At 34.7% G+C, this 26441-nt stretch overlaps 1 protein-coding gene across 1 annotated transcript in view; it reads right to left on the bottom strand.

Annotated features, from left to right (window-relative positions):
• The window catches only part of CAMK2D (calcium/calmodulin dependent protein kinase II delta), a 142769-nt gene that overhangs the window by 6490 nt on the left and 109838 nt on the right, over positions 1 to 26441 (bottom strand). Inside the window, exons 13-17 of the mRNA XM_029283987.1 lie at positions 20581 to 20640; positions 19141 to 19182; positions 15443 to 15491; positions 3000 to 3075; positions 2 to 96 (exon numbers count right to left, since the gene is read on the bottom strand). Coding sequence (XP_029139820.1) covers positions 2 to 96; positions 3000 to 3075; positions 15443 to 15491; positions 19141 to 19182; positions 20581 to 20640 — 322 coding nt within the window. The remainder of the gene's footprint in view (position 1; positions 97 to 2999; positions 3076 to 15442; positions 15492 to 19140; positions 19183 to 20580; positions 20641 to 26441) is intronic.

Below are 26441 nucleotides of genomic sequence, written 5' to 3'. Positions count from 1 at the left end.
CCATTTTCAAAATAAAACCGGTGGAAGTCCATCCCTTCTACAAGATTTCCCAAAGCTTCAGGCTCAAATGAGGTCAGACCAGGATCACAGATTTTCCTACAAAGTAAAGGGAAAAAAAATCTCCTGTACACATTATGCGAGAAAAATGAAAAGCCATTATCTACATGCAGGACATCTTACAAAGTCTCAGTTCTTTCCTTAAATCCTGAATTTCTTGTGATCCCCTTGGAGAACCACAGCTTTAAGGCACTAGTTTTGCCTTGAAAAAGAGCTGTCCTGGTGCTTTTTCTACTCCTTTCTTTGAAGCACACACACACACACACAACTGACACAGTAGGTGAAGCCAGCTCTGAGATTGCTGATAGCTGAAAATGTCCTCAGCTGAGATTGCCTTCAGGAGGCTCTTCCGTCTCCCATTAATGCATGCATTTCTGCAACAGGAAACACTAAGGATGCTACTAGATGAAAATGTTCCAAGAATGTTCTGTTGCACCTTTGACCCACTTCTCTCTTTTCTAATTTTTTTAAACAAGTTTTATTAATTTTCCAATTTTACAAAAATCCAAGTATTAAGGAAGCAACATGGTGATTGGGTAATCCATAATCCAATAACAAGTTCTTTCATACATATGTCAGGTTACATCATCAAAAATTTCCTCTCTGTTTCCCTTGGTTATTATATCACATTCAGATTAATACATTGCTAGTTATAACTCAATCGGTTAAGACATTTATCAATTTATTTAACTTATACGCATCCATGTCCTGTTTTTAAATTTTACCTAATTTCAATTACAGTATTCCAGTTAGCTTAATATCCATAGTATTTAGATTTTGGGTAACCCAAAGTTCCCTTAGTTCATTACAAAATAGTAGTCATATCTAAAATACACTTATTATTTACTCGAATAAATTCTTACTTTATTTCACAAACATATTCTATTTCTCATCCTAGTACCTCATCACCTACTAATAAAATAATCTTTTATCGTCTCAATCCAACTTCTATATTATAATTCAAAACTATTATTCTACTGGCTATTTTTTATTTCCCTTATAAGTCTAAATCCTAAATATTAAATCAGTTAGTATCTTTTAAAGTCTCCTTAGCCCATTAAATGAGATTTTAAGTTTTCCATTATAGGTCACATAAACAATCCCATTTTTTAAGTCTAGCTCTAGCTTTCTTTTTGTGCCAAGCAGGCTTCCATAGCAATGCCTTTAAATCCTCAGGTGGCTCTCCCTTCATTCCTACACATGTTATTTGAATCAAGGGAGACCATCCAATTATAATTTTTTCAAGGGAGCTGGCCCCTTCATAATCATTGGATTGTTGGCCTAATAATTCAAATCTCCATGTTTGGCTTAGTATATTTGTCGTCAGTTCAGTCTGGTCTTCTTCTTCTTCCGGTTTCAGCTGGTTTAAGTAAAAAGTCATGTTCAATGTTGTAATTGTTGTTTGGTTGTCTGGGTTGTCTAGGTTCTCAATGTGCTGTACATGTTGGTCTTCAGCACCTTCCATCTTAGTATTGCTTTCTTCAGTTTCTGTTGCTTTTTGAATTGCAGATTTTTTAGTTAAGATCAAGGTTTGGCTATCAGGGTTCTCAGTAGATTGTACCTGGTATTCTTTAAAGTCCACTTTGATGTTAATTTCTTCCTCTTCTGTTGCACTTTGGGTTGTAAGTTCATCAGTTGAAATCTGGGCTGCATTTTGTAACTTTAAGTTGGCGCCTTTATCTTTCAGTCTGGAATTCATTAGCTTAGTAGCCTCAAGGATTTTTTCAAGTGTAAGGTTGTAGTTAAGTTGTGGGTAGTATTCCTCCATTTCTATGGTGTTTACAGATAGTCCTTTAGTGGAGGCTATTTTTGATAAAAGTATACCAAGTTTCGCCACAAATGTCCCCAGTAGCATGTAAAGTCTTTTCCCAAACTCAAGTTAGGCTTTTATCCAGTTTTTAAAAAAAATGTTCTTTTTTTTCAACTTAGCAGCTAGATAAGGTAATAGGTCCCCATAGAAATAGGAACTTTTTGGGACCCCAAATATCCAAAAGGTGCAAGTCCAATTATTTAGTTGTTTAGTTTAGTTGTTCTTTTCTTTTTCTTTTTCCAAAGCTTTATATTCCCAGGGTAGGCAGAAGCCGCCAAGTTAAGAGGGGGGGGAAAAGAAATTTCCAAAGGCTTTTACAGGAAGATAGTTGGGATACAAGAAAGGTAAGGTAAGGTCTCACCCAATTCCTCCGCAGTGCTTTTGTTGTGCTTGGTAGTGCTTTTAGCTTTTGGCTTAGTGATCGGCCATGTTAATGGCTGATCTTTTCTTCGTTGGTCCAAAGCAGCTGCCTCAGATCAAACGGAAGGGCTCCCGCCCTTCCGCAATCTGTCGAGGGTCCTCCTCACGGTGGTCGCCCCTCCAGGGCAGCTTTTGACCCTTTCAGGGTCTTCCGACAAAGGAAAACCGGATGGCGGAGAGAGCGCTCTTCCCGCACGTCCGCCGGAGCCATGATCGCAAACTGGAAGCCTCTCTTTTCTAATTTTTGATGATATGTGTAAGCTGAGATAAACACTGCATAGATTACATGTCACTATCTACAGTACATTTTGGAAATATATTAAATATATGAAAGTCTTTATGCTGAACACCATCTAACAATCCTGGTTGTGTGGTTTCTTACCAATCTGAGGCAGAAAATATAGGGAAACTTTAACAGTTAAAAGAAAGAAGAATTTAACTTCTGTTCCCTGAAAGCAGAAAAATCCAATCTCTGTCCACAACTGTGATATAAACTTAAATAATGAGCTGATTTATCATAACCCTCAATACCCACTGACCATTAAAATGTCCTCTAGCTCCAATATGAGAAATTCTTTCTTCTTCTCCTCAATATGATCAAGAGAACAGCAATCACATTCTGGTTAAAACAACCAGTTTCTGGAAATATACTCTAACATTATACTGATATCCAAGCAAGAGAAAGCAGAATAGGGAGCAGAAAGAAACTTACGTGTAGGCTTCAAAATCCCCATTATTGATAGCTTCTATCAGCTGCTCGGTAACCTTGATGATCTCTTGTTTACGAGCTGGAGACAAGAAAAAAACATGTACAATGACAAGATTAAATATAAAATGAAAGTCAATGGAACAAAAGATTATATGAATAACAGTCTCAATCATAGAGCTATCTCTCTCTGATCAATTATGATTGTTGTGCATTCAAAAAGCCTCTGTAGTTCATCCTTTGCTGTTAACACAGCTACAAGTTGAGTTGCTTCCAATTTTATGTAATGGACTGACCTCTATACATATTTCTGTGTGGACAAAACAGAAGCAAGAATTGGAGATCTATGGCTTATCCCTTTTTATGCCTTCAGTGAATCTTGCAGCTTCAAAACTATTCAGAAAGGATGTAAAAGGAAGCATGGATATAATAAGAATAATCCTTTGATGAGTTCCATGCATTTGACAGAATATCTTTCTGATATATCGTGCAGGTTATTTATTCTTATTCTCCTTGTAATTTCAAAGATGGGTTGTATGGGATCTCTTGAAAGTGTCCTTAATTTCACATCATATAGACAGATTTAACTGTAGTTTAAACTCATTCCATGATGTTTGTCTATCTATCCATTACATAAAAACACAAAATAGAACAAGATTATTTGAATACTTTGTAGAAACTTAATCTTTATTCTTTTCTATGGGACCCTTTAATTGCAGCAATCATTTGCATTTTAAAATTTGAATAGGAATAATGTTAGATCATAATCATTCACACATAAATTGAGTGCAGGTACATTGGTTATGGCTGCTGGTAGCACACAAATAATATCTTCCCTAGAGCAGGAGAAAGTATTATTACTCCCCTTCGCAATTTCTAAGAAGGACTGTTACACAAAGTGAGTTTTCTTACTCCCAAGGGAAGGTACATTTTCCTCAAGTGTAATCAGATACATTCCATTCCTCCTTAGTTTTCAGATCACTTTCTCCCCTCAATCCTGCAAAACTCTTTCTCATTCAATATATTGTAAAACAAGAAAAGGAAGACAGAATCAATGTTTTGATCAGGGCACTTAGCTCTGTCAAGAAGTATGTATGCTGCCGATAGATAGATAGATAGATAGATAGATAGATGGATGGATGGATGGATGGATGGATGGATGGATGGATGGATGGATGGATGGATGGATGGATGGATAGATAGATAGATAGATAGATAGATAGATAGATAGATAGAAGCTTTAACATGGAGAACAACAATCAACAGAATCTCAGAAAAGGAGGAGTAAAACAATGTGTCTAGTACTATTAAACTATGAAAATTCATTCATAGAGTAAAATACATGGAATACATTTGTTGTTGCTGAAATTACTTGCTCAAAAGATCCTATGTGGAAGAGATTTTTGAAATCAAGGAGAGGAAGCAAACATATTGAATACACTCTCTTCATTACTAGTAATTATTTGTAAAAAAAAAAACAATAAAGGAGGGATAGAAATAAAAATAAAATAAAATATATATTTTCAACTTTGGGTACCTTGCAATTCTTTGCAAGTTTGTGAGCTGCAGAATGGTTTACACAAAACATATGAAATAAAATTGTATGACTCTATAGGATAAACACATTTCCATCCAACAAAATGCATCATTTATTTATTTTTAATATTTCTATCCTGCAGCAATCAAACAACATTTAATTGCTTTGATATGAACAGAAGTAAAACATCCAGTGAGGCTAATACCAATCTAAACAGTTACAGTATTCAAAGCAATAGCTATACTAACCCCACATGTAAATAAAAGGTTACAAAATTGATCAAAAAGAAAATAAATAAATAAGGAACATATCTATGCAGATTCTCAGTCACCCGGGTCATGGTTGTCCCAAAGATGGACTTTCTTGTTTTTCTTTGAAGACATTTTGCTTCTCATCCAAGAAATTTCTTCAGTTCTGACTGGATGGTGGAGAAGGGAGCTTCTTGGATGAGACGCAAAACATCTTCAAAGAAAAACAAAGTCCAGTTGCCTCTTGAAAAAGCGTCTTTGGGATAAACAAGGAACAGAAAGCATAATATTTGGAGTTTGGACCACCATACATGATAAAAGCCAAGGGCCTCACATGGAATGTGTCTCATTCTGCATCAACCTAACCTCTAATCAGACATTAGAGAAATGTTCTTTCTTAAAAAAAAAGTTAAAATTATCCATAAAAAATAATTTTGTGGGGATCTCCTAACTCTTATAGAGTATTTTTTTTCACAAAAGTCCATTTGGTGTCAACATAGTACCCCTATCAGCATCATAAAATGCTTATAATGTAGGCACTTGGCATGTACACAAATACTTAAATAAAGGCTTTAAGATATGTATATTTAATCATTAATAACTAAGACTCAAAACCAAAACCAATCTCAGTGGCACGAAAGTCTATCAATCCATGGACAATTTTCAAACTTACAAAGTAGCAACTGCAACCCAACTAGATAAATAGAGCTGACCAAGAAGTTAAGCTCTTTTACTCATTCAATATTTAGAAGAATTCTGAATCCAAAACAATTATATTTGCTACTTCCAAGCATGAAATCCAGCAAAGTGAGAACTTTCCTCCATCATCCAAACAGAAAAAATGTCTTATGAACATTGTGAAAAACAATTAAAATTTGGAAGAAATACAAGGACTTTAAGAATGTAGTGGATCACACTTGTGCTTCAGAGAGATGAAGAGAAACTTTGAAGGCACACAGTGTGGGTGTTGATGAAAGAGAGAAAGAGAATTGACTTGGAGAACTGAAGGAGAAACAAGTTGTGCATGAAAGGAAAGAAGCAAGCTGGAACTAAGGAGAAACATCCTAACAGTGAGGACAATTAACCAGTGGAATGGCTCATCATCAGAAGTTGTAGGTGTTTCATCATTGGAGGTATTTAAGAGACTGGACAGTCACTTGTCTGAAATGGTATAGGGTCTCCTGCTTGAGCAGGGGGTTGGACTAGAAGACCTCCAAGGTCCCTTCCAGCTCTACTCTGTTTAAAATTGATTGAAAGAGCTGAAACTGAACATAAACCATATGGTAGAATGAGCAATGAGGCAGGTGAAGTGAGAAATACTGGGGACTAACAACCTCACAAGCATTCTAAGATGTATACTAGTTACAACCAAGCAGCAATGAACAATTGGTTCTCCCCCCCTAAAAAAAGTATAACCCAATAAGAACTGATAAGCAACCTCAACCTGCAACAGGATGTACTGAAATATGGGAGCTAGAAAGTGAAAAAATGCATGGCCAAGGAATATGATTCTCAGTCCATTAAGGAGAGAACTGGAGAAAGAACTATGTTGTGGCAATTGAGAAAGAAATGTTTATTGAGTAACGTAAATAATATCCTTGTCACATGTCATATATACTCGAAACTTTTAGGTGTCCATATATATCCCAAAAATGGGGTTTGGCTTATACACAGATAATAGAGACTATTAATTTTACATAAGTATATATAGTAGTTTTTTCCCTTAGCTTTTTAAAAATAATCACAGAAAGCCCATCTATGGATAAGCTTTCAAATTTGTAGTTAATGTACCCATGAATAAAACAAATGTGAAGATTAAAAATACCAAAATTCAAAGGTGGCCTTATGCACCGGTGGCACATTTTTCATGATACTTTAGTTAAAAAGTCAAGTGTTGGATTGTCTGGGGATGGGCTTATATGCAAGTATACATTGTATTAAGTACAAATGGAAGGTAAAATTGTATATAATAGGCTTAATATACTGGAGATGTATAGTTTGTATAATTAACATACTTCTTGCAAATATGCGAGAGTACTCTGCCTTTTGGTCTGTGATTTATACCATAACTTAAATCAAAGTTCTCAAACTTTCTTGGTTCATGGTATTTTTAATATCTCATTAATTTTTTCAATGCTCCTAAGCCAGATGTGAATCAACCTCAAGCTAGTTGTCCAAATGGTATCCAACAGATGTTGAGTATTATGTTTCATGAACTTTTTCTATATAAATATGAAAGGTACAGATACATCAAGCCACATTCCAAAAGGGTAGAGCTTACCTAATGAGCTATGGTATAATTTAGCAATACCAAGAAAAACTTTGAAGCTGTAATGGAAATAAAATCCCATGAGTCTGAGCAACATCAAAGAACAGTGGCATTATCAGAAAAAGTAAGAAAAGCAATTGGATTTAAGATTAGAATGGAAAATCAAGAGAGACTGGATTGTTTCAATTTAGAGCTTTAGATTTAAAAGTTGAGAAAATAACTTTCAATAAGAAAGGTAAAAAAGTAAGCCGTGGTGGCGCAGTGGTTAGAATGCAGTACTGCAGGCTACTTCTGCTGACTGCTGGCTGCCAGCAATTCGGCAGTTCAAGTCACTGGCTCAAGATTGACTCAGCCTTCTATCCTTCTGATGTTGGTAAAATGAGGAGCCAGATTGTTGGGGGCAATTTGCTGACTCTGTAAACCACTTAGAGAGGGCTATAAAACACTGTGAAGCAGTATATAAGTCTAAGTGCTATTGCTAAAAACATAACATTATGTCTATTCATTCCCTGTCCAATTCTCTGTTTGAATTGGACAGCCATAATCTCTATAATAACTAATTTCTCTCATGTTTGGAGGCCTTTTTCAGATCCATTCTGTCATCATCATTATCACCATCACTGTTTGTTATTATTTTCCAATACTTCCTGTAGGAAATCTCTATGTAGAAGTCTGTAAGGACATTCAGTATAAATAATGAGCTAGTTTTAGTTCACGTTTTTTCTTTCACAAACCTGCTTCAGCAAAGGTTTCAAACGTGCTGATTCCCACAAGAGCAATTTACCTCCCAGTTTTGTATGGAGCCTATTCCCCTTGTTATATAGGTAGTCTTCAACTTATGACCACAATTGAGCCCAAAATTTCTGTTGTTAAGTGTGACATGTGTTAAGTGAATTTTGCTCCCTTTTATGACCTTTCTTGCCTCAGTTGTTAAGTGAATCACTGCAGTAACATAGTTGTTAAGTAAATCTGGTTTCTCATTGACTTTGCTTGTCAGATGGTCACAAAAGGGGATCACATGATCTTCAGACAGAGTAATGGTTGTAAATATGAACCAGTTGCCAAGCATCTGAATTTTGATTACATGATCATGGGGATGCTGGAAAGGTCGTAACTGTGAAAATGATCATAAGTCACTTTTTTCAGTGCCATTGTAACTTTGAACAGTCACTAAATGAACTGTTGTAAATCAAGGGCTACCTATATTCAGTCTGTACAACTAATTCAGTTTTGTAGAATCCTTGTTTGCTGTTTGCTTGTAGATGTTTCATTACCTGACTAGGTAACATCATCAGCACACAATCTCCAAACAATCAACCAAGCTAAGAGAGCATTAAGGACTCCACAGTTCAGCTCTGAGCTACATATATTCTTTTCTTTGGTATTTCATTTTTTCTTGTGAATCACAGGTAGGAACGATCTGCCTATAGTATATGCATATGATGGTAACTAATTACCATTACCAAGACATTAACCCTGTTGTTAATTAACACACATGAACCACATACTTCAACTTGTACCTTAACAAAGAACAAAACTAAGCCCTTAGTAAACAATGAATTTACTTGAGGTAATCCTTGACTTAGCAATTTGTTCATTAGATCTTACAATTAATCTTTAATAATTAGCTTAATTCTCTCTTGATGTTCTCTCTTGATGTTTATAGGGCATGACCCTGGAAATAAGTCTTCTAAAATGATAAGGAAAGACTGTATTAAGGAATGGTATATTTCAACTGAAGACATAAAAGCGTCTCCATATACAAACATCCCATCTGAAGAGAAACCATGCGGTATGCAGGCATATATGAAACTGAGCATGCAGAGAAAAATTTACTAAAATATAAGTTCTTTCTTGTCATACATGAAATCCATAAACGTTGCAATCTACGTGACCTATCTGCAGTATAACATCCTCTAAATTGCTGGGGGGGAAACTAACTTTGGACAATTGAAGATGAATCTATTTTCATATTACATAGCTGGTTGAAAATTGATTTAAGGTTGATTGCATTAAGACTATAATTTGATTACTAGTAAACTTTGAATTTCACACAGAACAAAAACTGGTAAGAAATATTTAACTTTGAAAAACAGATTATTCTGACATTGCATGCTACAAAAAAGAAGCCAGGGATACTTTTTAACGGATGTGAATAATTTTATGTTGTTTTTAAACAGCATGAACAATTCTCTGTACAGTGATCTGCCCTTCACATTTCTGGAGCTTCAAGCAATTCATTCAGTAATGAACTGGCAAGAGTATTAAGATAGCTGATTTTCTCTTCAATTTCCTAAGAACCAAAAATCCTCCTGAGATCCAACGCATCTTTAGTGAAAATGCAAACACTTCATTCCCTAAAATGAAAACCAATAAAGTTACAGTATATCTTTTATTCAAACATACTAATAGATATGGATATCTCTTTAACTGTAATAGTTATATTAGAATAATTGGCACCTGGCCACAGGTAAATAAATAATTACTCTTTCCCAAACATGTAAATCCTACTTCTGCATTTGGCATGAAACTTGATTACAGATATGGGATCACAGTAGTGGAAAAAGTCTGGTCCATGTACTTTTGTCCAAGAGCAATAGCAAGACTAGATGCCTTGACTTTGGGGAAGTCAAAAAGCCAAAAATTTATACTTCCTCATATTCTAGATTCACTGAATACTATAAAATTGCTAGCTGGCAGTGCAGAGACAATTTCTTTTATCACTGTCTTTAAATTAGTGACACTATGAGTGAGAACACACAGCATGTGAATTTCTGGGGCGGGTTACTTCTGGGATCAACCAGTTATTTTTAATACTGACTACAATTTTTTAAAAATTCTTCTTTTGTAACACATCATGTCTTAGACTCTAACACACAGGGATGGGTGTGTTTGAAAACAGAAAAACGACAACATGCTCCTGATTAAATAAGTTCAAGTCAAGGAGTGAGCTTGATTAAAATGGTAGGCTCTTAATCACACCACTTCTCTCTTTCTTTTCTGCTATTTCCCTCCATTTTACCAGCAAAGAAATCCTTATCTGAGAAAAAGACCGTGGGAAATAATAAGATGGGAAAGGATGTTCTGTGAGTTATCCTTTTCTAGAAATTTTGGGGCTTGCAGCTTACAGCCAATGGAAAAAGACATATCAAGAAGGATTTGAAGTCATAGAGAGCCTCCAACTATTCCTTTTCTTTCATTCTCAGTACAGTACAAGGCTTTCCTTTTGGGGGAGAAAAAAAAATCAAAGAGTTAATGGAAAGATTAAAAAAAATAATTAAAATTTAAAACAGATATTGGAATCTAATTCTGAGATCTACCCAATGTATCCTCAGTCACAAAAGCTCCCTGAATGACTCTGCATCTCTTAGGCTGAACCACTTCGCAGGGTTAGTTTCTGTATGGAGCACAAAGGAAGAGATCGTATGTATGTTACCTTGAGCTCTTGGAGGAAAGATAGGATATAAATCTAATAAACAAATAATCCTACATTTGAACTCATTGCAATATTTTTTTTGCCTATATCTGGGAAATGAGACACATCTCAATTATTTCTAGATAAGCAAGACACAGACCTGATTTCCTGAGGGAGGTTTCACTCTCCCTTTGTGTCCAAAGTTTGATTATAGATGCTGCGTAGAGCATCCTCATTAGCCCCATCCATTTCACATATGTTTTTGGAATCAACAATACCATCTAGAAAAGAAAAGAGCTGCAACATATCTATCTAATAAGAAGAAGTCACATATTAATGTTTTCTATATACTTTAGGAATGAGATGCTTTCGGTTCTCAAATCTAGTGAATGCTTTGTAATCCCTTACATTGTAATCCCTTACTTAAATCTCTCATTTAAAATGTTTAACATTTTCCTGCCCACTGATATTTCTGAAGTTTGTAGCAGTGATTAACATTCAATACAGAACTCTATTATGCTTCATAATAAGGAACTAATGTGGTATTCCCACCCATTTACTAAGATTTGTTTTAGTTCTGGGATTTAAGCTTTACTGTTTTTAGACACAGGGCCACCTTTATCAAATGAACTAAAAATTATGGGTGAAAATCAAGTGAGGGTGCAGAGAACTTCCAGGCAGCCACTTAAATGGGCCCACTCATCAATTTCATAATATTCCTATTTAAACGAAGTATCTGCAGTCATATTATTAATATTTAGCATTTACTCTGGTTTACATCAAGCCTGTTAGAACATGGGTCCCCAACCTCCGGACTGTGTCCCACTACCCACTATGGCCTATTCAGAACTGGACTGTGCGAGAGGTGGGCCAGTGCACATGTACAAATCCATTCATATGAGCGGCGCCCCAAAGGCTTCTCTTCTCTCTTGCATGAGTGGAACTGCGTGTGCATACTGGCCCACTGCTCACATAGCCCAGTTCTCCTCTCTCCCCCAGCTGGGCTGTTGCCTGCTTCCAATGCTCCAAAAGCAGAGCCGCCACGCCACCCACCATTTCCATGGCCCGCCACAGATCGCCCAGGAAGCCCAGCAGTGCCATGGCAGCCACACCCTCTGCCCGCGCCCTGCAGCATCATCTGCGTGCAATGGGGCGTGAGGGCGGAGTCTTGTCCCCGCTGCCCAGCTGCCATGTCCTTGGCTGCGCTGCTCCACATAGGCCGTGCCCGGGGTGACTCTCTTCCGGGAGGGCTGCTGGTGAGGAGGGGGCCACGGGGGAAGGCAGGGCTGGGGCGACGGTGCATGTGCCCACAGAGAGGGCTCTGAGTGCCACCTCTGGCACATGCACCATAGGTTTGCCCCGATATACTGTATTAGTCCCTGTTCATTATGAAATCATGGAAATAAGAAAATATATTCATCCACAACAACAGAGAAGGACTAAGCCTTCAAATTATAGTAAGTGCCTATTTTCATTTCACCTCTAAACTATTTTTAAATGACTCGTCTCTTAATTTTAACTGGGAATGGTTACATGTACTGCATTTCTCAACTTACACGAAGGAGAGGAAGGAGTGGACTGAGAAGGCTCACATTCAAGCAAGATATCCTGTGAATCTGTCAAACCCTTAAATCTTGCCACTGAATTGATGGAAAGAAACACAACAGTTGAATAAAGATGAAGCTAGAGAGTACAAGGAGAAGTGTCAGGAGACATTGATATAGGAGTAGCTAGCAAGACAATAAAAACATGATCAGTAAAATGAAACAGTAAGGGGAGAGGTCAGACGCAAATAACCAGAACAACTCTGAATAGGATAAAGCTATCCTTTACTGTTGAACACCTATTTACAAGAATCTCACCAAACTGACTGCCCTCCCTTGGGAAACAGCAGATATACTTTCAAGGGTTAGATCTCAGAGATTTTCTCCCCCAAATCGACTCCATGCTGGAATGTCTCTTTACTCCCCCCTGGAAGGGCTCCTTCTACTTCAGATCTATGACAATTTGCCGTCAACTCACCACAGCCAACTGGCCACGGGACAACACGCCATAGCCAACTTGCCACGGCCAACTCACCATGGGACAACTGGCCATGGGACAAAAGTTATATAATATCAAAGAAATGGTGGAATAGAATCATTAAAGAAAGGTTGCTAAAGGAGAGACAAAATGAAATGTGAATGACAAAAATTAAAATATTTTTTAATTTATTTTAAATAATTAAATTGAATTGTTAAATTGTCCCACAGCGAGTTGGCCAGAGTGAGTTGTTCTGCCATGAGTTGGCCATGGTGAATCGGCTGTGGTGAGTTGGCAGTGGCAAGTTGACCACAATGAGTTGGCTGAGCTGAGTTGTCTCATTCTACTCTATTTCAGCCAGTGATTCCACCACAGGAGAAGAGGAATGATGAATAGAACTTAATACCTACATGTGACTCTATTTTTGAGAACTGTACTGGAGGTGGAGGGACATAGATATAGATAAAAGGAAAAGAAAAGAGGACCAGAATAAAACCCCAAAGTAATAATTTAAGTACACAAACAAATGAAAAAAGAACACTGCAACATCAATAAGATGTGTAAGAAAAAAAGAGACTGACAAATCACATTTGGTTTCAATTTATATACCAGTAGCATAAAAGATATTCTTAAATTCCCACAATAATATATCATCTTACAAAGATAAATGATTATCATAATAAACAAGGTCAATATACTTGTCTGTTTATAACATTGTGGTCCAACTACAAATAATGTAAATCAGTAAATGAATCGCTAATTAATATATGAATTTCATTCATTATGCATATTCTAATGAGGATATCTCAGATTATTAGTCCTAAGAACTACAAGGTTTAATAATAATTCCCAGTTTAATTTGAAAAATGATTCCATAAAATGCACGGAAGTATCTTGCGTAAGAATAAGAGAACCACAATCTGCTGCAACTAATTTGGTTGTGAACCATTAAATCTTGTCCCAAACTATTATCTTATATTGTCCTTTCTAACAAACTTGTGACTATAATGATGAAGTCCACTGCATAATATTGAAAGAATAAATTAATCTTATCAAACAAATTTAAAAAGCATTGCTAAAACCAGGACTTGCAAAACAAATAATTGATACAATAGTTTATATTGTGTTACACAGTTGTTTCATACTTAGGAAGATACTGAAAGGCTCTCATTATTTTTTACATGTTTATTCTAATTTCTAACATACATTTAACTAAGAATAGTTAAATAGCATTAATATTTATAACTTTTATCTCTGAGAAAATCCTGTACTGAAACTACCAATAATACAAAGTGGTGAGGTACAATATCTCAGAATTTAGGAATTTATTTAAAAAATGAAAACCCGCCTAGGATGTTATCAGTATGAGAAGCCCTTCTTAATTCTTCTTTTTCTACAATTTCTCTCCGTACTAGCCACCTGTAATGTATATCTATATATTACTAAAACGCTGATTCCTGTAACCTTTTCCTGGGTGAAACAGTGCACCCTAGGTCAAAATATTTTGAACCAACATTTAAGTCAAATGAGCTAATTTACAGAATGTGTCCAAAATCTGGAATCAATGACTCCCATGGAAATGAAACTTGGCAAATTTTATAAACAAATTTATGACATAAAGATGATCATAAAGCAATTTATGACATAATACAAAATGATTTTTATTTTCACAGCAGATACATCTCTGAATGTATCCCAATATTTCCAGTGAAGGCAGTAGATTAAGAATTCTGTCATTGTTGAAGGCTTTCAAGGAAATATCTCTGAAACAATGACCCAATGGCCCAGGGATTGTCTAGTCCTATTTACAAAAGGGAGTGCTCTATCTAGAAAAATATGCTTTTGAACTTACATGGCAAAGTCTTCTTCGGCCATTTAATTTTGGAGGGATCATAGCTCTAGAATAAATGTAAGAAACTGATGGCTGTTTAAATTGTTAAGTTATGATTTCCATCCTTCCCTGATCATGGATGTGTGCTAATATCCAAATGGCCAGAGTCTTCCATTCATATCTGAATTATTTTGAAAACATGCTATCATAATAGAAAAAATCAGTCAAAAATTTTAACAATTACCCAGAAAGCTACAAAAACTAGCATCTAAACAGGTTTTATTTTTAAAAATACTCCATGTAGCTATAGCTACATCTATGTTTATATCTATGTCTACATCTGTATCTATACAAGTCCTTGATTTGATGGAATGCGCACTTGCAAGACTAGAGGGGAAATGTCTGGCCACATAGAGCTTTCCCAGTAGGAGGTCCAGATTAAGAGATGGGAGGAGACTGGATAATTCCCGAGATTCAAGGTAGTCATATGTTAGAATATTTCAGGATGTATCTAGTAGATAAGAATTATAGCTTTAGTTTGGCAAAATTCTGCCTATTAGGTATAAGGAAATAAAGAATGAAATTCGATTGGGTCTTGCTGTCTCATCTCTCGGCTTGTACCTGGCACTGTTTACTGACTGCCTTGTCAGTTCACTATGGGTATTCACTATGAATACTTCCACGAATACTATACATTTAAATAACCATTAAGTAAGAAACAATCTTATTTCTTTTGACAGTATAGCTTATGAAACCAACAAACTGAGACAAAATATATTCCTAGAAATCTGAGGAAGCAGCAAAACTATGGCACAGAGTCCTGTCCATAATACACACGCCAATTAACATAGGGTGTTCAAGTTCAAGGCTGGTGGATAATAGTTAAAACAGCACAAACAACCTATAGCTGCTGGGAAAATAAATTACTAAAGTTCTAAAGTCAATAAACTTCTGAATGTGATGTAAATGCCCTTATATAGACAGATAAATTGATGCAACCCACCTCCTATTCTATTAATTATTTTCTAATATAATGATTTTTTTTTACTTAATGAGTTAAACAAATAATACCAAACATGAGCAGTTGTTACATTTGTATTAAAAATATGACTCTCTTCACATCATACCTTTTACATCTTCATCTTCAATGGTTGTGTTGGAACTCTCTGTTGATTCCTGTTGAAGTACAAGAGTAATTCATTAAATGATCCCACACTATTAACGTCTGCTTTGGATGTACAGTATTAAACAAATCATGCAAAGCTCTGAAGCAGACCGTATGAATTTAAGACTAGGACAAATAAACACAGAGAATGACCGCTTCTGGTTTAAGTCAAATATCAGGCAGTTTGAAAGAAACATTAAAAGAGATGCATTTCCTATTGACCTATGCGGACGTCATAGGAACAAAAAGGAAATACAACTGTGAAGAATGGAGAGATTCGGTTTTCTTAAACCCTTTTGACACTTTTTAGACAAATGGTAGCAAACCTATGGACACTAACTGTCAGAACTAGCCATTTAAGACTGGCAAGCACAAGATGTAGAGCTAAATAGTCCATGTAAAAAAATAGGCCAATATTGCAGCTTGATCTACAACCTTTTAATAATGTTGTAGACATAGAAAACCTCCCATTTTACCTTGACACAATTCAGTCTGTGGCATTTATTGACATTTAGTGTTCTCCTTTTTATTAATTTTACCTAACTCAAGGCAGCAAAAACACCTTCCTTCTCCAATTTTCCCCACAACAACAATTCTATGAGCTGGGTTAGGCTGAGAGAGAATAACTGGCCAAAAGTCACTCGCTGGCTTTCATGGCTAAGATGGGACTTGAACTAAGGATCTCCTGCTTTCTAGCCTTAACCACGAGACCAAACTGGCTTTCTATTGCTAGGATTCAGAGTAGTTTACAACCAAGAGGTCCCACTTGCTCAAGGTGTTGATGATTTACAAGGATTCCTATGAATATTATATATTTCAGTATTGAGAAATATTGCAGTACAAATATAGCTGAAATATAAAAAAGACTTTTTATCTTGTTGCATTTTTTAAAAAATATATTCAATAGAGAAGTAGTTATTGGCAAATTATATAATATAGATGTGCTCAAAAAATGTCCGTGTTTATGTTTGTTTTTTGTGAAATTTTCACTCTATCCCTTTCAGACATGTTGTTCTCTGCCAGTTTAAAATTACTAGTTTCTCAGATAGCAGATTTTAAAAGCCTACTTTTGTATCAAAAAGGTAGGTACCTCTGATGTTTGGTGGATTATAAATAACAAAAATAGTTAGTTGAAACAGTTAAAAGGACACTATCAAAGATAGTAAAAAGTTTAGTCTCATATTTTTTTAAAAAATGACTTTGCAAAGGTTTTTATGGAAACTTGGGAAAAGAGAAAAAACAAAAGCAGAAAAATAAATAAGATTAAAAATAAAATAAGAAGTAAAATAAGAAATAAATAAAATAAGAAAAGACATATAAAATTTCATTTAAGAATTAAGGGTAAGTGACTAAGAATTATGGAGCACTAAGAGCCTTTTAAGCACAGTTCTTATGACTGAAGGATAAGGTCAACAGCTCATTAAATAAAGGTTTGCACAAAGTATAAACTTGTATATGACTATTAGTTTAACCATTGAGGCAACTAAGATTCATCACCAGGTTAAAAAAGAGACAATTCTTTTTTTTCATATCCCAAATGTACATGTGGGAAAACTACAACACTATATTATGTGATTGAGATTTATAAGTCTTAACTTATTGTTTGGGATAAACATAATTCACAAACAATATCAACAGATCTTGGTAGTGTCCTTTCTTTCTGTAATGCTAATTCAAATGAAACATGTATTGTCAGCAAGATATATGCACATCAACAAATGTGTCAGTGAATGCCACACCATCCCAAATATTTGTCCATCCATTCCAAATGAACCATCATGCTCTGACTGGTTTAAAAATGATACATACAGAGAGCTGTATCATGCTTGGTTATAAAAGTCACTCTTAGAAATGCTTATGAAACCTAGACACACATATGCAGAAGAAATTTCATGCATCACCTTTGAAGCCAACTCCATGGAAACATAGAATTCGCCCATCATGTGATGCATATTTAACAAATATTTCCTCTACAAATGTTTTTTTTCTTCCATATTGAAACTCATTTTGTTTGCTGTTTAACATGAAGTAGGAGGGGCAGAATTATAACCATTTATATAATTATACAGAGAAAAGAGAGTTATGATGGTTTGCATAATATGGACTTGGAGGTCAAGTAAAATTTTGATATTAGTGAAAATATACAGTGTAAATTTCATATTGTTTACATATAATATCAAAGCCAAAATATGATATAATGAGGAAGTGATAGCAAAGCAAACATAAAAATCTAACATATATAAAAATGAAAATAAGTCACAGATCTATATAAAACGAGCTAGTATATGTGCTTGAGGAAAGATTATAGTATTAATACTAATGTGCAACTACTATCCAGAAACACAACAGAATGATTACAAGTAAATTAAATCAGACAAGAACACTGATGACAAAGTATATAGCAATTACTGGACTATGAAGCAATAATCACATTGTATAATTAAACACTGTAGAATTAAACACTGTAGCACAGGGTTTCTTCTTTTAAGTGATAGTTGTTTACCTCAGGATTTAACAGTCACTTAGCCCCTTTTCAAGTTTATACAGAAAGAAAATGAAGATTTAACACAATTCAATCCTACACATACAGCTGAACACTAGAATAAAAATGTAACAGGTAGAACCCACAACAACAATTTTGTCCCTGACTGTGTGAGCAGCTGATTGATTTCTGGAAAGAAGTCTGAAATTCAATGGAGAAGTTATTCCTCTATTTAGGAATGGAAAGCTTCTTGTATGGACCATATTGTTTTTGGTTGGTCCTACATCTTTTTCAAGGGTTGTATCAACCTGTTATATGTAGTGGGCTATTGGAATCCCCAGGAAAGCAAAGAGGAACATAATGGACATAAATTTATTTTGACTGCCAATAACAGAATTGCTGTTCATAACTGGAAAAGTTTAAGATGATGATTGGACTGATGATATCTTGAGGTAGGTCCCTTGCCTGATCTAATCTCTTATGTTTGATGCATTTTTAACTTTTTAATTTGACTGCTTTTGATATGTTTACTATTTTTCTACTTTTTGCTGTATGCTGCCTAGCCACTTCTTATGAGATAGGCAGCCGTATAAATTTTATCAATCAATCAATCAATCAATCAAGAAATAAATAACCAAACATAGTTCATAATGGAGTTTCACAGTTTCTATGGAGAAAGAAATATTATAACTTTATAAGAACAGCATCTGCTAAAATGCATATAAAGGTGTGGCCACCAGGGAATTTAAAATTAGCAGTGCTTTGTCAAAGAATCCCTAGTTTGATTGCATAAAGATGAATGACCAGGCTGAGAAACACAAAACAAAACAGATCCCAAGTGTCTTCCTTGAATTTTAGTAATTACTGCATTAAAAAAGACCATCCTGCATTTGAAGAAAACTGCATTTTTTTTCCTATTCTAAACCAGAAGCTGAAATAGAAACTAGAAGAATTAAACAGCTCGCACTACAATTTCTTGATTCTCAACCTATCTGACCTCTATTGTGGTCGAGGAAAAGTGATCATCAGGATCCAGTTACAAATGGCACAGGGCTCTACAGACTTCATGAATTCCTAATTAATTTCCTAGCTAACACTTGCATTAACATAGTGATTTGGAAAACTGAATGGAACATGGAACTTGAAAAGAGCAGAGCAGACTTCCCCTTACTGAATACCTTATTTCCATCTGGATTGTGGATTACTGTAGTTTGGGGCTCCTGAGTGAGAGTAAAATAGAGAGAAAAAACAGTTCTTGGTCAATAGATTTTGCATTAGTAAGAGAAGGAAGAATGAAATGACCAGATGAAATGTGTTAAGTATGGACAAGAGCTAAAGCAATGACAACTGCTGCCAGAGGATGTCACTGGCCAAACTGCTAGAAAGGTAACCATATCTACTATAGCAGCATGCAAAAAATCTTAATGATGATCTGGAAACTCGCAGGGCTTTGAAGTTCTAGAGATCTAGAGAGGCACTGAATTTTCCAAGCAAATGCACTGATCATTATATGATCATCCTGTTGTTTACATCATTTATACCATCCTATTTTTTGTCAGTTTCCATGAGGGAAAAAGTATATTAATTAATTAAGACACAATTGAAGTTGCAAAAATACAGGGGACCATAATAGGCTAAACACTTGCATGTGCATTGATAAGTTTGCAACAACCCAAGGAGCAATGAGGAGTGCTGACAGCCTCTAATTCATTTGATTTAGACTCTTCCAAGGCCACGCAATCTTTAGGTGTGAGCCCAGCATTTTCAACCTGGGATGGATTTAAGCGTTCTCGTAATTTGTGCAAAGGCATTTGGGAAATACCTTGGAGACATATCTTACCAAGCTAGTACCACCAGGTAAATAGGAGTGTCTTGCAAAACTTGACAAAAACAAAATTTCTTCAAACTTATGAACTATGCAAGGTGGGATAGGTCTTTCAATTAATAAAAACAGGGTTTAATTTTAAAGCTTTGCCACATAGCCCTGAGAAATCAGAATAAACAAAAGAAGCAAGGTTATGATATAAATAGCTAAATCATTAGCTACACATTTCCCACAGAAGCTATTATAGCACAATGATTTTTATATAATAAAAGATAACTGTGGTATATAGCAAGCTTTCAGTACTAGATGCCTCTAGATCTCAGTAAGCAAAGTCATGCAAAGTCCTGCTGAGAAAGTAAAGGAATGAAAAGCTGAATAAGGTCTACTTGGTTGTTGCCTAGCAATAATCTCATTAGCTCTCCTTGACTTTGAAGAAATTTGGTTGAAACCTAATTTGTAAATACTGAAATAGCAATCAGGCAAAAAGCTAAAGGCAACACAAAAGCACACTCTATTCACTTTCTTACACAGCATGCAAAGAAAACTCAACTGTGGCAGTGATCAATGTTACTGCATAAGTGCATCCACTTCCATGGCACACAGGCTAATTAGAAACACACTCTTTGACAATAAGCTACCTCGTAAGAACTACAATCCCCAGCTCCCAAGAAACAGAAAAAGAAGAAAACTCGACAATTAAAAAGCAAACAAGGAAAGAAAGACAAAGGAAAGAGAGTGAGAAAAAAGATGGAAATGGAACTCAAAAACAAGTTAAGGATAAAGCCAGGTATACCAGCGCCGGGGTGGGAATATTTTCTTTAGGGCTGGTTACTACGTTGGTTTTGTTGTTTATCTGTAGATATGCAGAAAATAGAAACAAAACAAGCCTTAGACCTCTCACTTCACATAATCATATCTATATATCTGCCTCTGTAAAATGCTATTGAGTCTGTCTTCTACAGAATGCTATTGAATAGCTGCTCTGTGATGATAAAGATAAACAGATGAATTTACAGCATCAAAATGGCAAGAAGAGATTTATAAGAAACGATTGCAGCATCTTTTCAATCCAGTTTAACATTGCTGTATAGGAGGAATTTCACAGATTATATTTCAAACATGTTACGAAGCAGCTTCTTAAAAATACTTTGTATTAAGCAATAAGTTATTAATACAAATTTAGATAGGACCACATTTCTAAAAGCTGATTTGTCACTTTCCACATTTATATGAGATATTACTGAACATGACAAAGTGTTTTCTAGATGTTTTGTTCGAGTCTCATCAACCTTAGCTAGCATTGCCAATTATTAAGAAAATATGGGAGCTGTAGTTCAGAATATTTGAAAATCAAACCATTGCTTGCTGTTGATTACTGAAGAAGTACATCAGGTACGAGTTCACTTTCAGACTGACATATATCTCAGTCTCCTACTGTAAACATAAGGCAATATTTTCTTGCTATTGATCACATGGGTTCAGTATCTACCTTTAAATAGACTCTGTCGCCCAGATTCACCTTGCAGGGTGATGGGTGGCATAAACATTTAATAAATGAATAACTAAAAAAAGCAATAAACAAACAAACAAACAAACAAATAAATAAATAAATAAATCCATCCATCCATCCATCCATCCATCCATCCATCCATCCATCCATCAGGTAAGGTTACTTATAAGAAAACAATTTCTTCAGAAAAATATTAATTTTATTTTGTTAAGTAATATCTCTAAATATGAAAAAAATATGTTAACTCAGTATCAAGGAAGAAAAATGTTCTTATCTGAAGTTCATGCTAAATTTTCAGCACAATATATTTTTTTCTCCAGATACAAATAAAAATCACTTCAGTCAATAATAAAATATTTATAGCAAATATCTCCTCTATATTGAGCCTTAATAAACATTGTAGTCAGAAAGATTGGTTTCCTGAAATATAACTTTAGGCATGATCTGAATTAATGAACATTGCTCAGTTGAATAATTAACATACAGTATTCATAACAATGAATGTATAATTTTTTTAGTCGCCAAGCACATTTTAAAGTGAATTACACAGAAAATTAATAGAAGATCATGTCATCCAAAATTGGATACAATTTTGTATACAAATTAATCTTTGTCTAATCCACATTATGAACCAGAGTTAAATGCATGTTTTGTATCTGCAGCTTAAAAAACTGCCTCACATGTTAAATATAATTTTGGAAATTTGACTTATTTTTCTTCATCATATAAGCAAATTAAAATTTAGAACTACCACGCACACATATATTTTCGGGCATATGGTGTATGTGTGTCTATAAGTATGCTTCAGGTGTATGTGTGTCTATATGTATGCTTGCATACCCACATATACAAGCATAAACACAGAGAAACATAGAGACTGGAGAATGGAAGCAACCATCAAAACAATAGAGCTGAACATACAAAAGGTTTACCTGATTAGCAACCCAGAATATTTTGTACTGCTATTTCTACCAGCACAAAGAAAATGAACACTTTTACAATATAAGTAAAATAAAAACAATACTGTTGTTTTTCACCCATCTTCTTTAACCAACATTAAATGAATACAGATCAGCTAATAATGTCACATTTAGACTTATTATTGGTTATGCAAGTACTATTCAGGCAGACTACACTGGATGCCAAATGCATTACTATCTTTTAAAAAAGCACGAATGAGAGTAAAACATTGAAACCCCAGAGATGATGAATCTGAAGTAGTTACTTAAAGGGAAGATGGTAACAATTTGGAATTCAAAGGGTAGCTTAGGGCAAAAAGAAGTTATGAGTGTCACCCATAAAAATAAAATTCACAGAAGTGAATGAAACTGTGTGATGGCTTATTTTGCATAGATGTGAGATATCAGCATGGCGGGGGGATACATCAACTATGTTTGTCGTTAACCATCTACAGCAGAGGTCCCCAATCTTTTGGGCACCAGGGACCAGTTCCAGAGAGAGAGGTTTTTCCTCTTGTTGTGCGGCCCGGTTTCTGTCATACTACAGACTGGTGCCAGTCCATGGACCGGGGTTTGCGGATCCCTGATCTACAGTATGCTTAAAATGGGAAATATTCACAATGCTTTTAACAAAAAATACAGTATAAATAATAAAAAGTAATCATTTTTTTAGGACTGGGGTCTTGTAGTACGACAAAAATCATACTAGCTAAGCTCTGTAAATGGCAATTTAAGTAATCTACAAACATAACCTACAGACATGTCCACAGACAATGTGCCACTCCTATATTGTTCAGGAACTTTTGTATCCTTTCAATGAAACCATTTTTTTAAAATTACCAATTTATTTTGAATTAAAAGATGGGTGAAAAAACTAATTTCATGCTTTTTTATATATAACATGAAAGTAACTTAATATCTCAAGCAAACTCATAATAAAAGAAAGTCATAAAGTTAATATGCACACAAGCTGGCATACCACAAAATTAGTACTTTAAAAATAGAGGGAAAATATCCATAGACAAAAAGAAAAAATGTGGCTTATCAAAATCCTGAGCAGGAATCAAATATTAAGTATTAGTCAAGCAATTTTAATTTCAAGAAGGATATCTGGCCAACAGAAAATACTTCACAATGTAAATCTGTACATCGGTGGTGTAAATACCTTTCAGAACTTACATGTGTTTTCAGGCTCTATCTGCATAATTGTTTTACCATTATATACAAACCATTCAGAAATTAAATGAAGAGCATTATTTATATTAATAATGATAGTTATCACCTTCAGTGCATATAATCTTATATATATATATTTTAAAAGGACTTACATTTAGAAAAAGGTTTCAGAAGCTAATTCAAAATTTTATGGTTCCAAAGTAATATTAACCAATACCTTCTAAAATGAATGTGAAATTGTAAACCCTTTCGTAAAGACTGATATCCCACGAATCAGTAGGATAAATTTTTTTTTCTTTTGTCTTAATTTAGACAGAGTGCATCTTTTGCAGATGTATTACAAACATGATAGAAACAGAAAAATGAGGAAACTATTCTGACAGGAAAAATCAACATTAACTGACTGATTCACAGTCTAATCTATTTTGCCACAATATTAAATATTATAAAAATATTTAAATCACCTAAAAATTTAACAAAGATTTAAAATCTCCCAGGAAACACACAAGCATAGCCAAGTAGGATTCAACATTTACTATTCACCAATGTCATTTTACTTTTTTAAAAATTTGAGTTAACTATTTATGATATTCTGCAGCATTTGTTAATAACTTGTTTTTATTTGCTCGTTTTTATGAATAAATATCTATGAATACAGGTTTGCAGTTCTAAGTACATAGTAAACATAGTGTTCTACATTAAAACACTAGAAAGAAAAAAAGCTAGCTTTTCAAACAGTTTTTATTTTAAAAAAACCTGAGTAATCTTATTGATAAAATAAATATTACAGAAATAAACTCAATTGAATTATCTGATTCAACATCTATCACACTCAATTATATTTAAAATAAGTATGTGATAACAGAAACTCTATTATTTGGTATAAATACTGCACAATACCCACCAGTGGGTTGTGGCTCCAGTGATGGTTTAAATTGACACCTTCAAATTCCTGCCAAGTTCTAAGACTACTGGAATGAATGTAATCACTTTTTTTCCTTTACCTTCCAGAAATTTACCTGATTTAAGTACAAGAAGATTATAGGAAAAATATGGAAGGCTTTCAAATAACAATGCTACTATACTGGAGTAGGATCATGGCCAGTATTCCATCAGTTTCATGGCAATATTTGCACAGTATGTAAAAAAATGCAAATGATTTATTTAGGATGTAACACCACAATGATACAGAAGTCACAAGTGTGCATTTTAAAAGTCTTGTAGCTTCTGATGTTACATTACCAACTCAATGATAAATACATCTATTTCATTTCTAAGTGTGAACATTTCATAGGATGAAAAGTCTGGCAGATAAAGTTCCTCACCATCATCTGAACACTCGAACTGGACTTCCTTTTCTGATATGACCAGTCAGAGAGAAAGGAAAAGAAGAAAATATGACTGGTTGGATTTAAAGAATCAATGCATGGAGAACAACATGTTTGTTGTAGTTTGGCTGCTTATTTTAAAAATGCCCAATTTGCAGAAATGGGAGAAATATTTTGCATATGAATAGAATCTCCTCTTTGATAGGCACTGAAAAATGAATTCTCCTTTCATGGTGCCCTATGAGAACAGGTATGAGAAAGAATTCTGAATACTCGTCATAACACCCCCCACTCCAAATTGCTGGTAGTAACTATCATCAGCACATCTGTTTAAATAGACCAATTTTAACCAAGACTGTTAGAGATTTGAATAAAAAATACTATTGAACTACCTGAATTGGGGCATATAGTATTACAGATACATTAAGGCAAGGCATTTCTACTGAACTGATCAATAGTAGGAAAGAAGCAGCCATTTTGTTCCACTGGAAGAGATAGATTTTGGATACAGAGAAATCTGACGTAGTCATTGGGGTTAGTTGAAAAAGGAGTAGAACATATTCTCAGTACCACAAATAGCATTCTGCAATAGGTCCAGCTAATCTTGGGAAATGCACCGGCCGGGTCCAGAAATAAATCGTATTGAATTTGGTTGTTTCAGAATGGCTGGCTTAGATTACCAGTGTGCTTAAACATGAAATATATAAATGTATGTATATCACAAATTTAATAGAAACATACAACGAGTTATTTACTCCAAAGTTCAGATTCAAGAAAAGAAAAATGCAAGAGCAGAAACTTAACTCAAAGAATGTTCAAATAAACAGAAAGATCCATAGAGATTACACTTCTAACAGCAACTGAAACATTTCATTTAATGCTAATTATCTTGGATTAAGCTAATTTTTTATGTACTACCTGAAACATTATATAGGGAACAATCTCTCCTTGTATGTCATTCTAGGGCCAGAGGCTCAGAAATTCTATGTCATATAGGAAAGCTACAACCTTCTTCTATTTCTTACTAATATTGCTTACTCAATAAGAACTTGTAATTGAGATCTTAAAATGTATTATTTTCTGCCCAGATACATTGATTTTTTTCTGGCAGAATACAGGTCAATGATTGACCAACTTTGGGATAATTTTTTCAATGCTTATATCATAAAATGGCTGCTATTCAAAACATGGCTAGAAAGGGATAAATCACTAACATGGCTAGAAAGTAAATTAATTAATTAACACATTGGTTCATATATTGCCCCTTCCTAAGATAAGATTCTAAGCAGGCCACAAGGAAAATCAAAACATATGCAACTCTGAAATATTAAGAAATTCAACAAGTAAAACACGTTATGTGGCTTTTGAACTAAGTAATTATAATTTATCCTTGCCTCACCTACTTCTAAGTAAATATTATTTGCTGCCCCAAAGGCCTCTTGAAAACATACTCTATTAACTTAACTTTCTGTTAAAAAGAAAGCGAAAATAAAGAGAACTGTATTAACTTTCTGTAAAAAAACAGCAGGGCAGTGGTGATTGTGTTTGGGTGTATATGCGTGTGCACATTTGTTTGCATGTTCTTATGTATGTGCGTACATATATAGACTTCTTAATGAAGAACAGGAGCAGTTATATCAATGCCCAAAGGCATAGAATTTAGAAGGTGATTTGCTAGTGA

The sequence above is a fragment of the Protobothrops mucrosquamatus genome, unplaced genomic scaffold (genome assembly GCF_001527695.2).
Source record: "Protobothrops mucrosquamatus isolate PMUCROS unplaced genomic scaffold, P.Mucros_1.0 scaffold314, whole genome shotgun sequence".
NCBI lineage: Eukaryota > Metazoa > Chordata > Lepidosauria > Squamata > Viperidae > Protobothrops > Protobothrops mucrosquamatus.
This window is presented reverse-complemented; position numbering and strand designations above follow the sequence as displayed.